Genomic DNA, 21,579 nt, shown 5'->3' with positions numbered 1-21,579 from the left:
ATAAGACTCTTACAAGAGAAAAGAGTTCCCCTTTTTCCCGCTCAATCGTGTCTGACTCTTTGCTATCCCGTGGACTGTAGCCCATCAGACCCCCCTGTCCATGGGATTCTCCAGGTAAGAATACTGGAGTGGGTTGCCATTTCCTTCTCCAAGGGATCTTCTCGACCCGGGGTCAAACCCAGGTCTCCTACACTGCAGGCAGATTCTTTACCAACTGAGCCACAAAGGAAGCCTATCCCCCCATAGAATATTTTATAGATGTGGAAACACTAAAGATTAAAGTTTCCACAGAAATAAATATCTCAGAGCAGGTTTCTCCATACTATTTCTTCTCCATATGTTTACTACCTCATTTTGACACGTCATCTGTGGTCTACTAAATTTAGACAAATCATCTTGGCTATGTAGTTGTAAATTACTAACGAATGCCAAGCTTATAGAAGGGAAGGCGTGTTCTTTGGGTTTTCTTATTTTCTCTATTTACAGGTGAAATATTGAATAAAGTAGGCAAAATAAGAGGGCTTCCCTGGTAGCTCAGAGGTTAAAGTGTCTGCCTGCAATGTGGGAGACCTGGGTTCGATCCCTGGGTTGGGAAGATCCCCTGGAGAAGGAAATGGCAACCCACTCCAGTATTCTTGCCTGGAGAGTCCCATGGAGCCTGGTAGGCTACAGTCCATGGGATCGCAAAGAGTCAGACAACTGAGCGATGCCACTTTCACTTTCTTTCAGGCAAAATAAGGAAAGTATTACACTTAGAATCACATTTAAAAGCTTGCTATTTTAATTCCATGCCTCTCACAAGATGATATCTATGGTAATTTCTTCTATATATAAAAATATATAGGTATCCTTACCAGGATATAATGTTAAGATGACATAAGATTCATCTAGCATTCATGCTGTTACTACAATGACACAAACATAGCCATGTATTAGCAAGTTTTTCTGAAACAAGGTCTGTACTGCATCATCTCTGTGAATCCACGGACAGCACCAAGTGTATACATAATTACAAAAATGGATATACTTCTTGTGCTGGTCATTTCCCTCCTTGTTCTCAGATTCCTGTCCTTTCCCGGTTCTGCTGTATTTCAGGGTCTGCATTTCCCAGGGTCCCTTAACAAGTGGTTTCTGAGAAGGTTTGGCAAAAGGGAAGCCTTGCTGGATTATGTGGGAGTGGGAAAGAGAATTGGTCAGGTATTTCACACTCTCCTTCTCTGCTTTTGGTGGCGTCTCTGGCATTGGCTATATTCCCTCCATAACACCAGTTCCTATGGGATAATCATTCCTATATATTTCAGATCTCACAAGACAGCCACTGAGAGGTTCCAGCTCCTATGAGATGGCTCACCTTGAGCCCTGGTAGCACTCTGTCTAGCTAACACTCCATTCATCCAAGTGGTGATAACAGCTTCCTGCTTCTCCATATTTTAGAATTGCCTCAATACTTTCTTATTTGGCTTCCTAGTTCTTCCAGTACCTGTAGCCAATCCCCTGCACTAGATTTCTTCTGTTTGCAGTGGCCCAAGTGGGTTTCTATTTTTCTGAATGGCTCCTTACTGATAAAGCTCTTGGGACCAGGAATGGTGGCATACGACTGATACCCAACATGCAGCTCTGAGATTGGGTTATTTGCTTAAGCAGGAATGCAGTGAAGACCTCCTTATAGGTGATCAATGAACACTAGTAAGCAGTGGCATCATAATTACTAAGCTGTGGTTTCTTCGGACATAGTACAGGGTTAAGACAAAGCTTTGGTCAAGTAACTGATGCACTTTACAGATATGATAATAATTATAATCAGTAAGTATTGTTAGATGGTATAGATGCGTCTGATTGCCCTGAAGAGTATATACCAAAAAAAAGATAAGCCTAATGCCTAAAACTTTTAACATAAAACCTGAGGCTTCCTAGTCACATTCCATTGCCCTGTAGCCATAGGGCAGACATGGCTGATAATATAGACTGAAAAGTTGCAACAATGCATAAACGTATAGGACTATCAGGTATTTTATGCTAAGGTAAAGGCTCTGGATGCAAAGGAGTATTTCACTGAGACTTTGCATGGTAACATCTGCGCAGAGATGAATCTGCAAACTCAGAACTCTCCAACTCCCTGGATCCTCCCAGCTAGCAGTAGTAGTCCTCCCCTTATCAATTTCTCAATTTAACATTCCACCCAAGGCAATCAGCCTTCACCTGCATAAAAAAAACCTTTACATGACTTCACTTGTGGCAGTTGCCTGAGAAGAGGCTTACTCCCCACAGAACATGTTCTGACCGCCGATCCTTGTCCTCAGTCTCATAACAAAAGTTCTTTCCCAACTGAGCCCAGACGGAAAAGTGCAGGACCTTCTCCAGAAGACAGCAAATACACCAAAGGGCATGCAGAATTTTGTCAGTGTGCATTGAAAGAAATCTGGAAGATACGTTTAGGAATATGTCTTAATCCATTCAGGCTGCTATAACAAAATACCACAGACTGGTAGCTCATAAATGATAAAAATTTCTCACAGTTCTGGAGACTGGAAACACTAGATCAAAATACCAGTATGATCACCTTATGGTGAGGCCCCTCTTCCTAGCCCACGTGCTCAGATGCTTGGTCATGTTCAATTCTTTGTGACTGCATGGACTATAGCCCGCTAGGCTCCTCTGTCCATGGGATTTTCCAGACAAGAATCCTGGAGTGGGTTGCCATTTCCTCCTCCAGGGGATCTTCCTGACATAGAGATCCAACCCTCTTCTCTCCTGCATTGGCAGGTGGATTCTGTACCACTAGCGCCACCTGGGAAGCCTCTTTCCTAGTAAATAGCTGGCACCTTATTGCTGTGTCGTCACATGGTGAGGAGGCAAAGGATCTCTCTAGAGTCTTTTATATAATGACACATTAATCCCACTCACGAGACATCTAACCTCAAGGTTTAAGTCCCTTCCAAAGGCACTACCTCCTAATCACAAACTTCGAGGGTTAGGATTGAAACACATGAATTCTAGGGTGATGCAATCATTTCAGATCATAGCAGAATATATTCTAAGGCTATTTGGAAGAATGACATTCAGAAGATTTAATCACAGTGAAGGTATTGACATGGGTACACCTGCCTGGGATTCAGGATTAAATGTGTTCGTTGAAACACCAGAGGATGGAACTAACCACTCTATTTGGTTAGTAAAACCAATGGCAGACCTTACTTGGCATATTGAGGAACAATGCTCTCAGACAGAAATATACTATGAGCCAGATGTCATTTCTAGCTTTCTAGTACCCATATCTGAATCTGATATTTTTTTAAACTATCAAGTACTCAATAACCACATGAGGACAGTGGCTACCACACGGCGAAGCATAGGCGTAAGCAAAGGCATCCGGAGAATCCTAGGGATGAGAATTTGGAATGGGTTCATAATGTGTGAACTGCTTAGCCACTGCCAAACATTCCCTCACCTCGAAGGGCTCAGGAGACAAGTCTTTTGCCACAATATTAAGAAATAATCCGTGACAGGAACATGACTGTGTAATGGACTGTTGCTGTCCATTACATAGCAGCATCAGGTTGTGGTTTTATTGGAAGTTAAAAAACGCTTAGATGTGGAGAAGGACCTTAGGAAGATGGCAGAGTAGGCACCAGGAATCTGTCTCCCCACCTAGAGAACCATTACAGTGGCCTAATCGGTTTGATGGAACTCTTTGACAACTCTGGAGTCCACTAAAGACTTGAAACTTCCAGGGGAAGGTTTGGAAGGTAAATTGTGATTCATTTTGATCCATGTCAGCTCTCAGCTAGTAGCAACTCCCCACCCAACCCCCCTGCCCCGGGTCCTCGCCTCAGCCACATGGCATGCAGCAGCTGTGCACTGTTCCTGGAGCAGCCAGCACACAGCTTGCAAGAGGCAGGGTGAGCAAAAAGAACCCAGTTCTCCAAATACTGGGGACTTGTGCTCCGATCACCCAATTGCTGCTTCTGATCACAAAGGTGCAAAGAAACAGGCAGCCAGTGCCCTTCCCCTCATTGTTGCAAACCCCTCCTCCTCTGGCTCAAGAGACTTCCAGAAAATTTAAAGGGCTAGTGCCCTTTCCCCCTGCTGATATCCCAGCACAGACTGTGCAGAGAAACACACCACAAGATAACAACTGTCCCAAAGAATTCTAAGACCTGGGCTAACATTATGACCAGGAACTGGAGATACATGTGGACTTTGGAAGGGGGAGTGGGGGTGGCCTGAGAGACCTGAATAAAAGCATGTAAGGAACGATTTATTGACACAGTGGCATTCTCCAGTGACTCAAGAGTTAATCTTAGCAGAGATCTGGAGGCATTCCTAATTTGTTTCTGGCGTGACTCCCGTAAAACCTGGTGTGGCAGGTTCTGTTCTTTGGGAAGCATAGGACCAAGGGCGTAGCTGGGTTACAGTCTCCACCAAGCACCATGGGGAACTCTGAACAGAGTCACTGGAGTGTGGACTAAGACAGGCCTCTATCCCACACGTTGCCCAGGCGTTGGAATGTAGGCTGCCCCCAAGAAGGGGTCACATAGGGAGTAGGGGTGTACTACGCAACAGGAGGCAGGAGGAAGCCTATCTGGAACCCAACCGATTCACTGGGGAGCTCTTGGTTCTCTCATGCCAGGGATAAGCTAGCAAATTCAGTCACTAACGGCCCAACAAGAACCAAATATCTCATTGGGATGAAAGTTAGGGAAGCAACTAATTTCCCTAACCCAAAGTTAGGGAAGCAACCTAGACCCAAAGATGCAGAGGTGCAAAGCTAGATGTGGAATGCAGGGTGGAAGAGGATGACATTAATTGAATTATTTGTAGCCTCAGCCACATCAAATGTTCTCACTTCCTGTACCACCCACACCCCATTTCTCCACTACTGTATAGGACACCTGCAGGAACCTGCTTGGTGGATTTGATAGGTGCACAATTGGACGGAAGAGGGAATGAACACCCAGGGAGCAACCTTTGCCTCATGGGAGACGTGAGTCTGTAAGCAAATTCTCTCCTTGTCCATCCCTCATGAAGACAATTTTGAGGTGCGTTCCATTCAGCTCTTTAGAGGGTTTGTGGCAGGTTTATCCCCAGGTGCTCACAGAGGTGATAAGCTCAATAATGCACCTTTGACATGGCTTTCCTCACTCCCTATTTCATTCTTCCCAGTGCCCTACTCTGCGTTCCTAGGATCACTTCAATAAACTACCTGCATACAAGCCCTTGTTCTGGTGTCTGCTTTTTGAGAGAACCATTTCACAAGGTTTACTCTCTAATATTCATTTTACCAGTGATGATGATCTTTTGCCTGAGGTCACATAGTGGAACATAATAAGGTCACCTGCTGAACGTCTTGATTGAATCTGCATGTCTTCTTAATAAATCTGCATGTCTTCTTAATAAGGCAGTGTCCTGAAACCTGGTCCCTTCAAGAACCACTTCAGAGGTGAGTGATTCTACTTTTCCAAGACTTCCAAAAGGCTGGCCAACATCAGGGCCTCTGTAAAGAAAGGGTCCTCAGGGTCAGTGACAGGCTCACACTGGGTCTTTGGTAGAAAAGACCAATCAATAGGCACTGAGCTTTCAGCCTAGGGATTTGTTCCTGGCGATCTGTCCCAAGTCATCTGTCAATATCTTTCCGAAACACTTGATAAACTGGACAGTTCAGTTTCTTTTTCCACTCTCTTCAAGAATAATCTTGTCTCGGAGAAGAAAATGGCAATCCACTTCAGTATGCTTGCCTGGGAAATCCCATGGACAGAAAAGCCTGGCAGGCTACAGTTTATGAGGTCTCAAAGCCGGACACAACTATGCAACTAACAACAAATTCTCATTCCTTTCCAATGCTGTCTTCTTGTTAACCTTTTTACATTTATTACTAGCTACTGCAGTAGCTTTTATTTTGGATTTTACTAATAAATAGGAAAAGAACTTGGCTTTATTATCCTTTTTTGTCTCCTAAAACTTCTGAGTACTAAAATTTGCATTTAGATGTTAAAAAAAAAAAGGGATAATCTTATCTCAATCACACTATGCCTTAATAGTATTTTTCTATTGAATATCTGTAATTTTCAGAATTCCTAGTTATTTCACTGTGTGCCTTTCCCTCCCCTCTTCCAAGATTCTAAGGTTTAAGACACCTTTAACTACAACACTTCATTCTTCTTAGTCATAAATAGAAGAGGATCTGGAATGTGGATTTTTGGAGGATGGGGAGCCTGTCCATCTTTATGCCGCACAAAGCATCTAGTTCATAGCAGATACTTGTTTGTTGAATGAATTTACTGTACATCTTGGCAGGTCCGCCTGTTGAGATTGGTCCATACTGGGTAACTTGGCATATCTGGCTGATAGTTGTCTGTCAGTCAGACTGGGCTAGATTATGCTTTGATAACAAACATTTATTCAGGGGCGGCACCATGATTTGGCAGCTGTTTTCACTTACACTACATGTCCTAGGCTGGTCAGCAGAGGAGCTGTTCATCAAAGCTACAAGGACCTAGGATGAAAGGTTTGATCTCAACATGTATTCCTATGATCATCAAGGCAAGAAAAGGGAATACCTGTGACAAATTGTACACTGGCGATTACAGCCCCATTCAGAAGTCACATGTCCCTCTGTTCCGACTTCTTCAGCCAAAGCAAGTCTCACAGCTACAATTCTCTTACAAATCTTTTCTAAACCAAGTGTTGTTTAAGGAGTGCTGTAGTTTGCTCTGGGAAAAATATTACATAATATGAATTTGTCATTTGTGCCTGACCCTGGATCCCGACTTTAGAAGAGACGCACTGATCTTAAAGCAGACCCTTACACTGCACACACAAAGAGTAAAGAACCAAGACAAAGGTATGCAGTTGCAAAATGGCCATTTATTGCCTACAGGGGAAGGACGGGAGGGAGAGAAGGGGAAGTACACAGGTGCAAGGTAACAAGCATATATTTAGCCCTATACATCATGTGTGAGCAGTACCCAATCTCCAAAATGGAAAAAAGTATTTTGTCATCTGACATAGTAGTTAAGGTTCTTAAGCACCTCCCTCCTGAGCTGCCACAAGATTTAAAAGGCAGGACTGCTTTGTTTAGTCAAATGTTCACATTAATGAAAAAATCCTACCACCCAACTGTGTCCTTCTGCACACACATTTTGTACAGTGTCTATTGTGAAAAACATCTCAGCTGAGCAGTTTGGTCAAGATTCAGACCTCATGAACTGTTTAACTGTAATAAATAGAAAAATAAAGCAGCTGGTGATTTTTGTCAGAGAGAATGTGTTCCGTAAGAGGAGAACCACTTTCTCCGGGGATGACAGAGTGTTAAATGATTAGAACACCACAGAACCAGTCTATTAAACATTAAACACTAGTAAGCTACAATTCATGGCACTTCATTAAATCTAATTTTTTAAAAAAGAAAGGAAGAAAGTCTCAGATTTTGAACTGATTATTAGAACACAGTAACAAACTGATTTAGTGCTTGCCTTTTCTTAGGACAAAAGCAAAGTAAACACACAACTTAAAACAGAAGAATCCGTTTTGGAATAGTATCAGTAGAAACTAACCAGTATTTAGGGGAAAAAAAAATCACCAAAACTTCTTGCTCAATATTAAACTCATGTGCTTTGCTCTCCAACCATTAAATTAGTTATAAAAACACTTTAGAGGCCACTGAATCACAAAAATGTATGCAAAACAATGAATTATTAATTTAATGCCAAGTAAGGAAAATAAATGAACCCTTCTCTATTCAAATGGTAAATTGAGTGGAAGAGTAAGTCATCTCATGGACGATTTGTTGGCACTTGTTTTATGGGTGAAAGAAATCACAATAGAAAAAAATACATATATAAATTAACACGGTGAACTTGACCAATACTCTGGCCCTTTCAGAGAGAAAAGGTACATATATACTCTCAAAAAAAAAAAAAAAATCTCCTCCCTCCTTACCACCCTACTCCACTCAGAGACAACAAAACCCCAAGTTGAAACATTCATTCCCCCTCAAAATATACCAAGTACGCCAATGAATTCCATTCCTCCACTTCTCCTAGACAAAAGAATTGCTTGCATTTGGACAACTGTACGAATGCCCATAGTGCACTTTTCAGCGCTGCTGGTGTTTGAGAAATTTGCCACTCACAACACTGAACACTTCCAGATCCAGTGTGCAGTAACACAGCCATCCAAACCCCTCCCCACCCCCGCCCCAAAACTTGGCAGAGCACCGCTCAGGAATTTCAAAGGTAAGGAAATATATTTTAAGCAAGTTAAGCACAGAGAAAAAGGACAGTACAGTTTCTGAATAAATACACACCCAGACTACTGCATCACTTACTGCATCGAGATTTAAACAAGTAGCGAGAAACGAAGCCTGTTCAGTAAGAAGCAAAGCCGTTGTTTGACACATCAATGCTGAGCCAATTGTGTGAGTTAACTAATTAAACAAAGGTGGTACATATAACCATTGATAAATTGAAAGGAAATACAGTCATATATCAGTAATTAGAAATTAATACAAAACTGAAAAGAGCAATAAAGGACCACTTTTGAGAAGGCTACCATGATTCTTATGCTTAAGAGTGGAAAGTGACAGACATACAAATAGGGACATTATCTCAATTTGGGGAGACTTTTAACAAAAACAACTACTAGGAGGCATCAAACTATGCCTTCTGAAAGTCTCTGAAAGCTGAATATATCCAATGCTACTGTGCCAAGAGAGTCATATCACTTGGTGTTTGCATATACTCTTCATAATGTAGTTTGTTTCTGATGACACAACTTGTCATTTCAGTACAATGCTACTAAATTTTATACCACTGCAAAGAAAATGCAGAAATGTCATTTCTTATGCTTTGAAAGTAAAAATTACTTTACCTAAAAACATTCCATTTCTTCGGTGTCATGATGTTTGTTGAACAAAACCTCAACATGCTTGTTTTCCTTTGGTTCCAAGAATAACCCAAGTCTAACCAAACAAACTTATGCCAAAAGAAATGACTGACTAGGCTAATGATGCTTTCTTTCCCTGAAATCTCCCTTTCTTATAGAATTTGTGATTGTTTAACAGAGAAACTTACACAAAGAAGGTATTTGGTTAAAAACAAGAAACATGCATGTTTACTTACTACCTTCCTGAAAAGAACTGCTTTTTTTTTTCCTGTCTGTGGATCTTGTTCAAAACATCCTGTAGTACAAAGAACTTTTTTCTTTTAAGCTCAAAGGTAGACACACAATAAACATGTATCATGTTGTAAAATCCAAGATGCTTTTGGCACCATGTTCCTGAACAGATTACAATTTTGGTAAATAGGCCAGGGTAAGATGTACTAATTTACTTGTGTTGGAATTCAAATTTAGTGATCATGATGCCGTTAAAAAAAATTACAGTCACTCAAAGCAACCGTAAGTATAAAAGTTCTCCTCTGTCTACAAATTCAAAACTTTAATTGAAGTTCCTAGCTTAGAAAAATACTCTTAATTTCCCTAGTTAATGTATTAACCTGTAATTCACAGAGTTTTAGAAACATGATACAACTCAGAAGGAAAAAGTTAAATCTTCCACACATTAGAAAGGTGATTTTTTTTTTTAAAGGGAGAGGACAGGTGGAAGAGAAAAGACTACCTTACAATCGTGAGAATTCACACTTCTGTCAAACTAAGTATATATGAGTGCCATTTTGAAAATGTGCAATAGTCTTTGCCTGCTATGAAACTGTTATGGTCTGCCAAATGTATCAGAAACTGATGATGCTGTTTGTGACTGAAGCTACTATCAGCCAGGACATTTTATAAAGCGATTAAAATCCCTCAGAAACTCAGAACATAAGGCCTTAGAAACAAAGTAAATAAGTATTGGGACACAGTTGACTTTTATCGCTAGAAAATCTAGCCTTGGATTAGGAATGCCAAACCCTGTGCCTCTGGTTCTCTCGAAGAACACATTTAACCTATTTTTTTTCTTGTGCTTTCTCTATTCCTTGCTTTTTGATTTCAAAGTATAGTTGGCACTAGTGATTTTTAGAAGCTCTCAGAAATGCAAAAACAAACTTAATTTTTCACCCACTTAAAGTATATACTTAGGGAGATACAACTTTAAAATGGAACACTGTATGTTTGCCCATGTTCTAGTTTCAATGTGTCACACCCTCAGTCCTAATATAACCCACCATAGAATCAAGTGATATGAGCCTTCAGTATCTTTCAACTTTCTCCCTCGCTTCTCTCTGATTTAATATATAACTTTAACATGGTTGAATATATAACTTTTATCAAAGAATAGGGACAAATAAGAAATGAAGCTTTATATTTCTGCAAACTATAACACTAAAAACACAGTGGCTTCTTTAATACATTCACACAGGATGCTTATTAGTAAAATTAAATATTTGCCTATGACCATCAGAAAAGTAATTTGAAAAGAAAGAGCTTGGAACAAGGCAAATGGGAGGGAGGAAAAGCTGGTCTCAGAACCCATTGTGCCATACCTGACTTTAACATGTGATATTCAAACGAACGTTCACACGCCTTACATCAAAGAAATGAAACAAAAATATTCAGCTACATTGTACAAAATTTTTTTTTACATAAAACATCATAAATCTTGAACAGATTTACTATATCTGAATTCTAAAAAGTTGCCTATAGAATGGTGCTGGGATTCTGTTCTCTGCTTGCTTTTAGGCAGTGCTGTTGCTTAAAAGTTGACACCAGGCACAATATTTTAAAACAAAGTCAACAAGCAAGGAGCAGTAAGTGGATCTGAGCCTTTCTCAGATGTCAGTCCTGAGGATGCTGCAAGATTTCCCCATCAAAATATGTAAAGCTATGAGGCGGATACTGATGCCTGAGAGAGTGGGTGACGTGACATGCACTTGTATGACTGTTATAATGGCAAACAGTGCAGTTTTCCCTTCCTCAAACAACACTGTTTTGATAAATTTAAAGAACACTCCAGTTCTTAGACAGATATCAGAAATCATATTTAACAGTTTAAAAAAATAAAACATTATCACAATCTAAAAATGCCCAAATTTTCTTTAACCTTCAGATAAAATATGCAGCAGTCCCATGGCATAAAGCTTATTAACTTATTCTGAGAACCAGAAAGTATATGAGCATAAATATTTTATTTTCATTGAATATATACCATATGTCATTCACCTCTTCCTTTTGGCTTCTCATGCCAAGGTTCCAAATGGCATGCGTTTTCAACAAGACAATACTGAGGGGAGCAGCATTTCTGATCATCTGAATTGGCAGCTCAAAACAGATACCACTCCTTTCACAAAGGGAACAAAGGGGTGAAGGGTGTGTGAAATTTGGGCAGTGGGCTCAAGGGAAACCGTGCACAAGAAATTTGGGTTACCATGCCCCACGTGTGTTTGCCACCCAAAACATAACACAGTTACCTACTTCAACAGAGCTGCTACCAACATTTACTAAAACCACATTAAAAATACACAGGATAATGAATGGTTTGAAAGAGTGCATTTGGAAGCAGAGAGAACCCAATTACACACCTTCCTGCAACAGAGTGCCTCGATCATACACAAAATAAACTTAAGCTGTTTACAATGTTTCCCAATTTTTTTTTATTTTTCCCTCTACATTTAACTATTAAAAAAGTTTTTTTATTAATAAATGGGCTCCTCTGTGGTTCATATACAATCATAAGTGAACTTTAAATTCCATTTTATACAAACATCTCAAAAAATATCGGGAGTGAAGTATGGTAAGAAATATTGCTCACATTGCTAATTAACATGCGTATATGAGAAGAGGAAAATGTATTAGTTAGTGCATATACCTCCAGAGCAGAAAACCCACCCAAAACAAGAGATAAAAATAAAACATACAGTAGCTGATTACAAAAAAAGGTAATGTCCACAAAATTAAGTTTTTCATGCTATTCTACTTTCCAGTACTATGCTTCAGGTAATCAATTTGCATGGCTAGATGTTGAATGCTTGAGGTATATAAGAAGGGATACCTGCACACTGAGGAAAATCTGTCATCTTAAGGGTTGTTATTTTGTTTGTTTATTCTGGTATCTTGATATTTTTAAAAGAATATTTTATTTACATCAAACTTCACTCAACTACAATGACATTCCAATTATAATAGATGACAAACCACGCCTCTGTCACTAGGCACTTTTAAAAGGGAGTTTAGGCTTTACAGAACCCTTCTGATGCAATCCTATATCTGATATCACATCATCCCACCACCCTTGTCCCACTAAAATTACCCTTCAGGGGAGATATTATCATATGTAGCCTGATTAATTTACTACGGAAGAAATTAGTATAAAATGACCAAAGGAAATGCATCATTTAAGACTAATAAAACAGCCTAAGATGTCAGGTTTCAAAGAGGAGACAAATTGTATATATTTAAAACTAATTAAATAATTTAAATTTGACCTGTACTTTATATATTAGTGAGACACAAATATAGGCTATTTTCTTTTAAAATTTCATTCACATAATGGAAAATTTCTTGTTTATTAAAAATATCACATTTTGAGACTAGAAACAGTAAAGTGCATGAAAAGTTTAAAATATAAATTTCAGAAAACTCTTATAGCAGCAAAAAAGCAGAATAAAGAAAAACTTAAAAACACAGACACAACCTTTTCCTGTTACTGTGCCATAATTAACATCAAGTAGCCAACCAATTTTTCCCCCAGAAAATGGTATTGCGTTCACTGCCTCTTGAGTCACAGATTTTCAACTGGCCCCTCCTGGGCGAAAAAAGGATTCCAACGTATCTAAAGAGCATTATCAATAGTTGGGAATAAACCAGTAGCTTCTTAATTCAACCCTGACAGACAACAGAAACAAAGATTAAAAGCATATAACGGCCATTTGGCAACTAGAGTCAGGAAAAATGATTCAAGGTTTTCAACTACTCCCTGTTCTCTCTCTCCCCCCCAAATCCTTTCCATTGTCACCTCAAAAAGCCAAAACCAACAGCCACTTGACCTACTTTGTGACACATGAAATATCTGTATAGCTTTCCACCTCTAAAACTTTGATGAGGGCCTTTTCATTCAGTAGTTATTTCTTTTAACATATGCCCATAACAGCAAAAATGAAACAGATCATATAATATCTGTTTTTCCAGCACAACCAGGCAGAAAAGGGTGGATGGAAATTAAAAAAAAAAAAAAATACTGGAGACTAATTTTAGGGGCATCCTATATAGGCCAAATTCTGTTTTCAAGATGTGCGGCAGTAGAAATTACCCGTTGTTTTCCTATAAATAAACTGGAGAGACAGGCTTAGAATTAATATTTCTAGTAAGGTTATAACTAATAGGGGAACAAAATACAGAATGATTCCTCAAAAATCAAAACAAACAAAAGAAAATCAACCAGCGCTTGCCCAACAAATTGTGTGCTGTTAAATGCTTGATTTTTTAAAGCATACTGTGCAATCATCTTTAATTTCTCAATTTTTCTCATTATGGCTAGTTTATGTACAGATCTAGCAAATATAAGTGCTTTGTTAATGTGCAAATGACTGGGGAGCCAAAAATCAGTTTGTTATGGAAAACAAATTCAAGAAAGTTTCCTGCAAGGCATACCATCATTCAGTTTAAAATCTCACATTTATAGTCTTAAAAACTGCCTTTCACAAAGATGAAAAATGGCTAGCTCACTGGAAAACATTCAAAACAAAGTATTTGTTTTGGAAAAACAAATATATTTGTTGTTGGGCCTTGAACTGGTGATTTATCAATTATGAATGCTGACTCTTAATATAATATGAAGACAGTCCAACTTAAAAACATGTTAAATCAAAAATTTGGAACGAGTAATACTTTGGTTCCAGCCCTAGTGCCAAATGATACCAATATGCACAAAATTGTACAAAATCTTATAGCAAACACATAATGAAAGGAACCTGAAGAAGCAGCTTAAGGATGGCCATACTTCACTCCTACATACTTTGATTTACAACTGTACAGGTCCATAGCAACAGATCCCCGTCGTGGCGGGGTAGTACTCCACTACCTCCGGTTAGGCAAGTGAACACCATTGACAAGAGGCAGGAGTGGAGGGTGGAGTTCAAGTTGTGTTAACAGTGAGAAGTGGTCTGAAGGGATGTGAGGGTGTGGACACCCAGTGATGTTGTTCTCAACCAGCCATTGAGGATCTAAAGGCCCCAGGACACCAAGCACGTTCATATGAGTCTTGGAATAGAAAATGTAGTCAATCACGCCCTGGAAAGAGATTGGGGGTTGGAAAAAGAGAGAAAAATATATGCTTAGATAAAAAGAAAAACCCAAGATATATAAAAGAACAATTCATAATTTGTAAATGAAAAATACCTGAGTAACCTGTATTTCTGGTACCTGCTGTCTTCAGAATGGGTCAAATAAAGCTCAAATCTTGAATACGAATTATGTGAAATAAAGGCGGCTAAAGAAGAGGGAAACAGTACCTAGCAGAACCACAACACCTTGCACACGAGCTCATATAAAGCAGATTGATGAAATAAGTCCTGTCTGACTCGTGTGATCTCATGGACTGTAGCATGCTAGGCTCCTCTGTCCATGAGATTTTCCGGGCAAGAATACCAGAGTGGTTTGCCATTTCCTTCTCCAGAAGATCATCCCAACCCAGGGAACAAACCCGGGTCTCCTGCACTGCAGGCAGATTCTTTACCAACTGAGCTACAGGGAAGACCTCACATGTGCACAGTGGTAAGCAAATTGAGAAGCTAAATAAGCCTACCAAATCATGTCTAAGCCTCTCCAGAATTAGCTTGCTTGGGCCAGTGAAATCTCATTTATCAGTATAAACATTATGGAAACTGCACTGACTCTTCCTGTTCCAATAAGCAGAAAACAAAGATATTTACACATATACATCATTAATGAAAAGTTATGACAAAAATAATTCTTTTAATGAAAACTAGCAATACTTTCAGCTATTTGTACATCAACCCAACACGTCTGAATGAAGCCACTGTAAAGCATGTTTCCCGACTGCTAATCCTAGCTCGGCTTTCCCAGATTTTATACAGGTATACAAAATATTGCCTATATTTAATCATTCTAATCTGTTCTTTAGTTTAGAATACTCATTTTCACAAATCCTGGTGTAAATTCTGGATTCCTTGCTGCGTAAAAATACCTCAGCAAAAAACATTCAGCAGAGACCTATGTACGTATTCAGTTGTACATCTCAGAGCGAGATGATTTGCTTTATATGGACTGTAAGGTTCAAAACAAGTGTGCGTTGTTTTGCCCTGGGTTGTGTATATGCAAGAGAGGAAAGTCAACTTTCTTCCTTCCCATACCAAGAGAGCCTGAACCCAAGCATGGAGAAAGACTTCCACACTCGGAAGTACTTGTTTTATTTATAAATACTACATACAGTGAGTTCCAGCTAATATTCCACGGCATTCCACAGTGAAATGGGCTACCAAAAAAGAAAAAAAAAAAATAGAACTCAATGAATTTTGTAAACAATTACCTTAGTTTGCTAATTTGGACACAACCAAGACCAAAACAACCAAACACTGCTTTTGAGGGAGAAGGCTTTATTCAACAACAGGTATACCTTAACCCTACTGTACCATAAATTAAGGAACCTACTTGAATCCAGGGGAGTACGCTCTGCCATTAATGTTCCAAGTCCAAGCAGTAAAGAAATGACATTAGTACAATGTATTTTTATCCCTTCCTTTTGGCTAATGCCTAGTTTTGCAGTGCCATTTTGGGAAAAGGTCAACAAGAGTCACAGTGGCTTTCCTTTCCTTTATGAGCCCACCTTTTGCTTCAGCAAACACATTTAAAACATTTATGGTTTACACAAATAAAACATTTCAACTACTTCTGTTGAATAAAACTTCCTATATCTTACCATTTTATTATAAAGTGTCTTTATGCACATTAGTTATTAGGGCTAGAGAATCCTTTGTAAATACAGACCCCAATAAAGATGTTAAGCATTCTAGAAAAGCAGATGCATTTTAACTGGAGACATCACTTGTAACTATTTTCTTGGTTTGAAACATCAAGAGCAAAAGCTCTTATTACAAGCCTTAGAAAGATCATGTCTGAACTGGCCCGAATATTTAAACATATGTAGGTACATTTGTACACTGTATCACATTCACAAATAAGGTTACAGACTAACAATCCTCAACCTTTTCTGATTCAAACTGTTTCTCTTTTAAAAGACACTAATGCAGGAAAACAGTCTTTGTATTAGTAAAGACTACAGGTAAATCTAGAATGGTGTATGAGAAAAAAGTAGAAACAGCAAAAATAGTTTATGAGCTAGCAATATGTTAAGCTTTGTTTTGTAAAGAATGTGAGAAAATTATACACTATAAATTTCATAATGTAACAGAAAGATTTACTATTTGACTTAACAGGAAAAAAGTCCTCCCTCTTTTCATTAAATGGTTCAGACACACCCTTGGACTGATGCAAGGAGGGGTGGGTGGTAAAAGCAGCAGCCTGTTTCAATCAGCAGTTTATTCAACTGATCGGGTGTGATGGACTGAACGTTTGTATTCCCCCAAATTCATGTTAAAATTCTAATCCCTAAGATGATAGTACAAGGAGGTGGAGCATTTGGCAGATGACTAGGTCATAAAGACGAAATTCTCATGAATGGGATTAGTGCTCTATAAAAAGAAGTCCCAGAGAGCTCTCTCTCCACCAAGTGAGGATGCAATGAGAAAACAGCTGCCTGCAACCCAGAGGACAAGCCTCACTAGAACTTGACCAAATTGGCACCTGATCTTAAACTCCAGCCTTCAGAACTGTGGGAAGTAAAGTTCTGTTGTTTTATAAGCCACACAGTACATGGTGTTCTGTTATGGCAACCTAAACTCACTAAGATACCTGGTCTACAAGTAATTCTCCTACCTGCTTCAAGTGACTCCAAATTAGTTCCAGATTAAATGACTCAGTTCCAAGTACCACTTTTCTACATTTTTAATTTATTCAAGAACCAAGAAAGTAGACAAATGCTAAGTCAAAATGAACAAAATTTAACAGTCATCCACTGATGCAATGGCAGGATACTAGACTTGGATCTGTATTCAACGCTAAGCACATGACATTTTTATATTTGCCGTTACCTATCCTTTTCTACCAACTGCCTTCAAAAGTGGTGCATCACCAGTTACCTAAAATGCTTTGTATGAAACTGAAGTTTATTGTCTGCTACTTACACCAAAATTAATTCTTTCTAGTCAGGTATGCCCTTAGTTTTTTCTCTGATCATTCTTCTTTTCCACCCTCCTGTCTATCTACCAGCCAGAGATCATATTTATCTTCCCATTCTTGCCTCTCTCACACATAGTTCTGTCCTTTCTCATCCTATCATATATATGCAAACATCACTCTCTGAGCCATGCACTTTTGATTCTTTAACTGTACTTCTGTAAACAGTATAAATGGTTCAACAAGATTTTTTAATTCAATACTAACACATCAGATCTTTTGAAGAAATATCAAGAAAAGATTTTAAAACTACTCAGATGATTGAGGAAGATGGCTTAGATTAATATTCTAGATTTTATTTCCCTAATTTTTACTTTATGGACAAGGAAAAAGTAACCTTCATAAAAGCCTAGTTAAGGGAGAAATGATTTAAGTCTTTTTACATACATACATACCAAAACAACAGCAAGAGTTGTGGAACCACTGAACATTTACTTTAGGGTAGGGAGCCTTTTTGTAGGTTTTCTGGGCTGTGCTGGCACAGATATATTATATACTACTGTATAGGATTTAACCTACATATTTAACTGTGTATCATTAAGTTCAGAGGTTTTCCTTTAAGCTTACACAGGAGCAGTGGATTGACAGAGTCAGCTGGACACTTCATCCCAACTCAAGTGTTCAATGGTATGATGCTGGGAGCTTGAAATGTACTACAATGAGAGTACCTGTGCCACAGAAATTTGCAAACACTACAAATTTGGGTTTCTTTTTTCTCAGAAAGCTGGTTATTAAATATTCATCAGCACATTATTGCATATGAGTGATCTGAACAAAATCAATTATCTCTGCATAGTATTACCTACTCAAACAGTTAAAATACTAAAATTAGATTCAACCTATAAACAGTTTGTTTCCATTTCTTGATTACAAAAACTGATAACATGAGCACATAAATTTCCTGTTTTCTTCCTACTATCTGTTTCTTGGAAACAGGCTAACAAGCACTGAAAACGGAAAAAGGCTACTAGAGATGTGGCAGAGCCCAATTCATAAACTTCCTTTGGTGTTTTATTAAATTCCCTTTAGGCTTCTTACTATTCCTAACTATTTTTACTATTCCTAACTATTTTTCAACATCTGCATTTTCAGGATAGTATAAGACTTTAGGATAGATTCCTGAAATGCCAGAAAGTCAAACAAAGGTTCAAGAGAAAAGCTACAGACAGACAGAATGATCAGAAAATTTGCAAAGGGAAAGGGATTAACTACAGAAAAACCACTATCAATCAATGTTTCAAAAGAAGCTGATCCTATAAAGCTGATCCTCTTAATTCTTTTTCTTATTTTGCAAAAAAATGTTTCTTTTTCTTTTAACTAAGCTAGAGTGGTGGTCCACTGCCTGGTAATTTACTAGTATGACAACGTGGATATAAAATAAACCCTAAGTACAATCTTTCTAACCACATCACCCAAAAAAAACCCTGGAAAATTATAAAATAAATATCAATGGAAAGAACTAAGAAAATTTTGAGGGAATACTCTACAATTTAGTCAAGATGAGTTTAGCTTTATCAAGTTGCTTACTATTTGGATCCTTACTGAAAGTCAGGGATGGTATGGACAAGTGAGGATTAACTGTGTTTATATTAATAAACACAAAGTGCTTTTGAACAGTACCTGGCACATACACAGTATTTCGGAAATTTCTGCTATTATCATGGTTATTTGAAATTTGAGGAAATGAGTTTTTAAAGAGAATTCTCAGTTCCACAATAACAACCACAAAACCTAACAAACCTTACATATTTAGGTGCACATAATTTCTATGCCAGCCCAGAGGCTTCACTCACTTTGAAATCAAAGGTGTAATTGGTGTAAGGCATCAAGTTATTTTCATAGGCGCTCTTCAGTTGGAAGCCATGTGTGATTCTCCCTTCTGAGCTTCCATTCTTCCCATTGCAGCTGAAGTTCATAAGACACTCATTGTACCTTAGTTCCTTGAAGTCTTTGTGGTTGTCAGCTACTCCTCCATTGCTTAAATATTCCACAACACCTGGCAGAATAAAGAAAGAAGAAACACTACCATTTAGCATTTAGACCTTAAAGAAGACTTCATAGCCAAAATCTGCTGCCAAGTACATGTACCCAAGTTCAGAGTGGATTTATTACACTGAACATTTATCTTTACTTATGAAATTGCCTTCTTTAGGTTAATGTTAAGAAATCAAATATCGGCAATTTCATATGGTTCAATCAAACTGAAGGGTATTTATTTGCTTATTTCAGAGCAAAATATCTGGATCACCCTGGAACATCTTCAGTTTTCTTAATGGCTCTTCAAGATGAAGATGATTCCCAGGGTCTAGGGTAGCATTCACTAGTAAAGTCTTGACCCTATATGTTTGTAGAATATTATTCCAAAGCAACCTCTCTTTAGTATTTCACCATTCTATCCAGTCAGTTAACAGTTTCTGGACTATATTATAAATATTTTTAAATCATTCACAACAAAAATAGATTTTGCATCTTCAACACTGCAATGTCTAGCTTCAGGAAGGCAACATCAATCTTTGTTTCAGGCTACAGTGAGACTTTTCAGTCACACTAAATAAGACATTATATGCTGGAGGTAGATCATTTGGTCAAAAATATTGGACGTGTCTAAAAAGCTAAAGAGGGTAGAAGCATTCAAAAAAAGTATACCACTTCCACATGGAAAAAAAATACTGCAATCTTTCTGATGATGATGATTAGTTAACGCTGTAACACATCTCTTTCTATTCATGAGTCAGGAAAGGCAGTAACACACATAAAGAAAAATGATGAGCACAACAATAGTACTGTGAATAGCTGAAAAGGCGCTATCATTTATCTAGCAGTTATTAGACGCCAGGCACTGTTGCAAGAGCCCTACACAGTTAAACTTCACAAACAACTCCATGAAGTGGATAAAATGATCATCCCTTTATTTAAAAATGAGGACTTAAGTCATAGATTGCATACCTCCTAAGAGGGAGAACCAGGATCCAGCCCTGAGAGTCTGGCTTGAGCCAACTCACTATGCTATGATGCCAAATGATAGTCAAATGAGATTGGAGAAATTTGTGCTAGAGGGCAATGCACTCAAATAGGAGGACATGGTAAAGGAGTCAAAGGGGCCAGGAGCTGAAAACAAACCTTTGTGAAAGGATGATTTCGGCATTTATTTGCTAAGGAGAGAAGGCAAAGGTATTTTCTACATGTGAGACTTTTATTTATATTACAGTTGTAAGTATTTGGGTTATCTTACATTTACTATTGAGTGGTTGTTTTAAACAATTTAAAGTAGCTTACCAAAAATATACAAAATTTAGAATATGCTTTGGTAACAGCAAAACAACAATAATGTTTTACATTTGAATTTTAATATCTAAGTGCAGAACTGATTCTTTTCAACAAAGATCTAAAGTAATTTAAGTTAGGACATAAAGAGGTTAAAAGGAGCTCAAGATGTAATGTGAAATCCTAAGATAATTCTGATCATTCTTCTGCCACTTAGTATCAGAATTAAAGGATTTTAATGAACTCCCTTAAAGGTTACCAACATTATTAAACTAGATAACTATATGTGCTGAATATTTTCTAGTTGCCTCTCAGGTCACCTTCTCCACTGCACTCTCTGACACAGGAGGCTGACCTTGACTTACATCAACTGCAAACCCCTTCCCACCCTGTTGGATCTGGTCAGTGGACAGCAGTGGTGAGAGATCAGAGGACAGAAGCAGAGAGACTAAGATATATACTCCCCTGGCTCCCTTGTTGGTTTGCCAGGGACTGACTGTATCCCAGTCCAAATCCGCAGCTCCTATTACATGGCCCTCTCCTCATAACTACTGTTTCCAAGTTCTGAATCCCCCAGGAGAAGGGTACTGTGTCATTCATTGTTTTGTGTCCCTTAACCTTTGGAAATAGCTGAGCTGAATAAACTCTTCTCAATTACCCCATGTCCTATTCCTAGGATTCTTACAGATACACTCTTGAATTTAGAAGAGAAATTCTCTGCTCAAAAGTTAACAGCCAACTGACCTTTCAACTAGAAGTAAAAGCAAAGTTGAACACAAAGAGTAAATACCTGAATCTGGCAATGAGTTAAGATCTGCACATAGCACCAGCGGGATGGAATTAGGATCTGCGGTTGGGCTGCCAGGCCTACTTGAGGCTTTCTCCAGAATGTTTTTAACCTCTGAGACAAACATCATGGTCTGAATGAGTTTCACATCAGAATACTCTGGGTCCCAATGCATGTGGGCATTTGCCACTATAAGCAGCTGTTTGTCTGCAGCATGAATAGGCTTCATACCTAAATTTAAGCATTTGGGAAACAAAGGTTAAGATTATACTTTATTATCAAAA

At 38.4% G+C, this 21,579-nt stretch overlaps 1 protein-coding gene across 5 annotated transcripts in view; it reads right to left on the bottom strand.

The window, feature by feature from the left end:
- Positions 1-6,844: 6,844 nt before the first annotated feature.
- CNOT6L (CCR4-NOT transcription complex subunit 6 like) overlaps positions 6,845-21,579 on the bottom strand; it is a 113,080-nt gene continuing 98,345 nt past the window's right edge. For all 5 annotated transcript variants that reach the window (XM_070458261.1, XM_020894694.2, XM_070458259.1 and 2 more), the window contains 3 exons: positions 21,299-21,526; positions 19,038-19,240; positions 6,845-14,220 (listed from right to left, as the gene is read on the bottom strand). In XM_070458261.1, coding sequence (XP_070314362.1) covers positions 14,008-14,220; positions 19,038-19,240; positions 21,299-21,526 — 644 coding nt within the window. In that variant the 3' untranslated portion in view covers positions 6,845-14,007. The remainder of the gene's footprint in view (positions 14,221-19,037; positions 19,241-21,298; positions 21,527-21,579) is intronic.

The sequence above is a fragment of the Odocoileus virginianus genome, chromosome 29, assembly GCF_023699985.2.
Source record: "Odocoileus virginianus isolate 20LAN1187 ecotype Illinois chromosome 29, Ovbor_1.2, whole genome shotgun sequence".
NCBI classification, from domain to species: Eukaryota; Metazoa; Chordata; class Mammalia; order Artiodactyla; family Cervidae; genus Odocoileus; species Odocoileus virginianus.
Note: the sequence above shows the minus strand (reverse complement) of the source record. Positions and strands in the feature narration are given on the sequence as shown.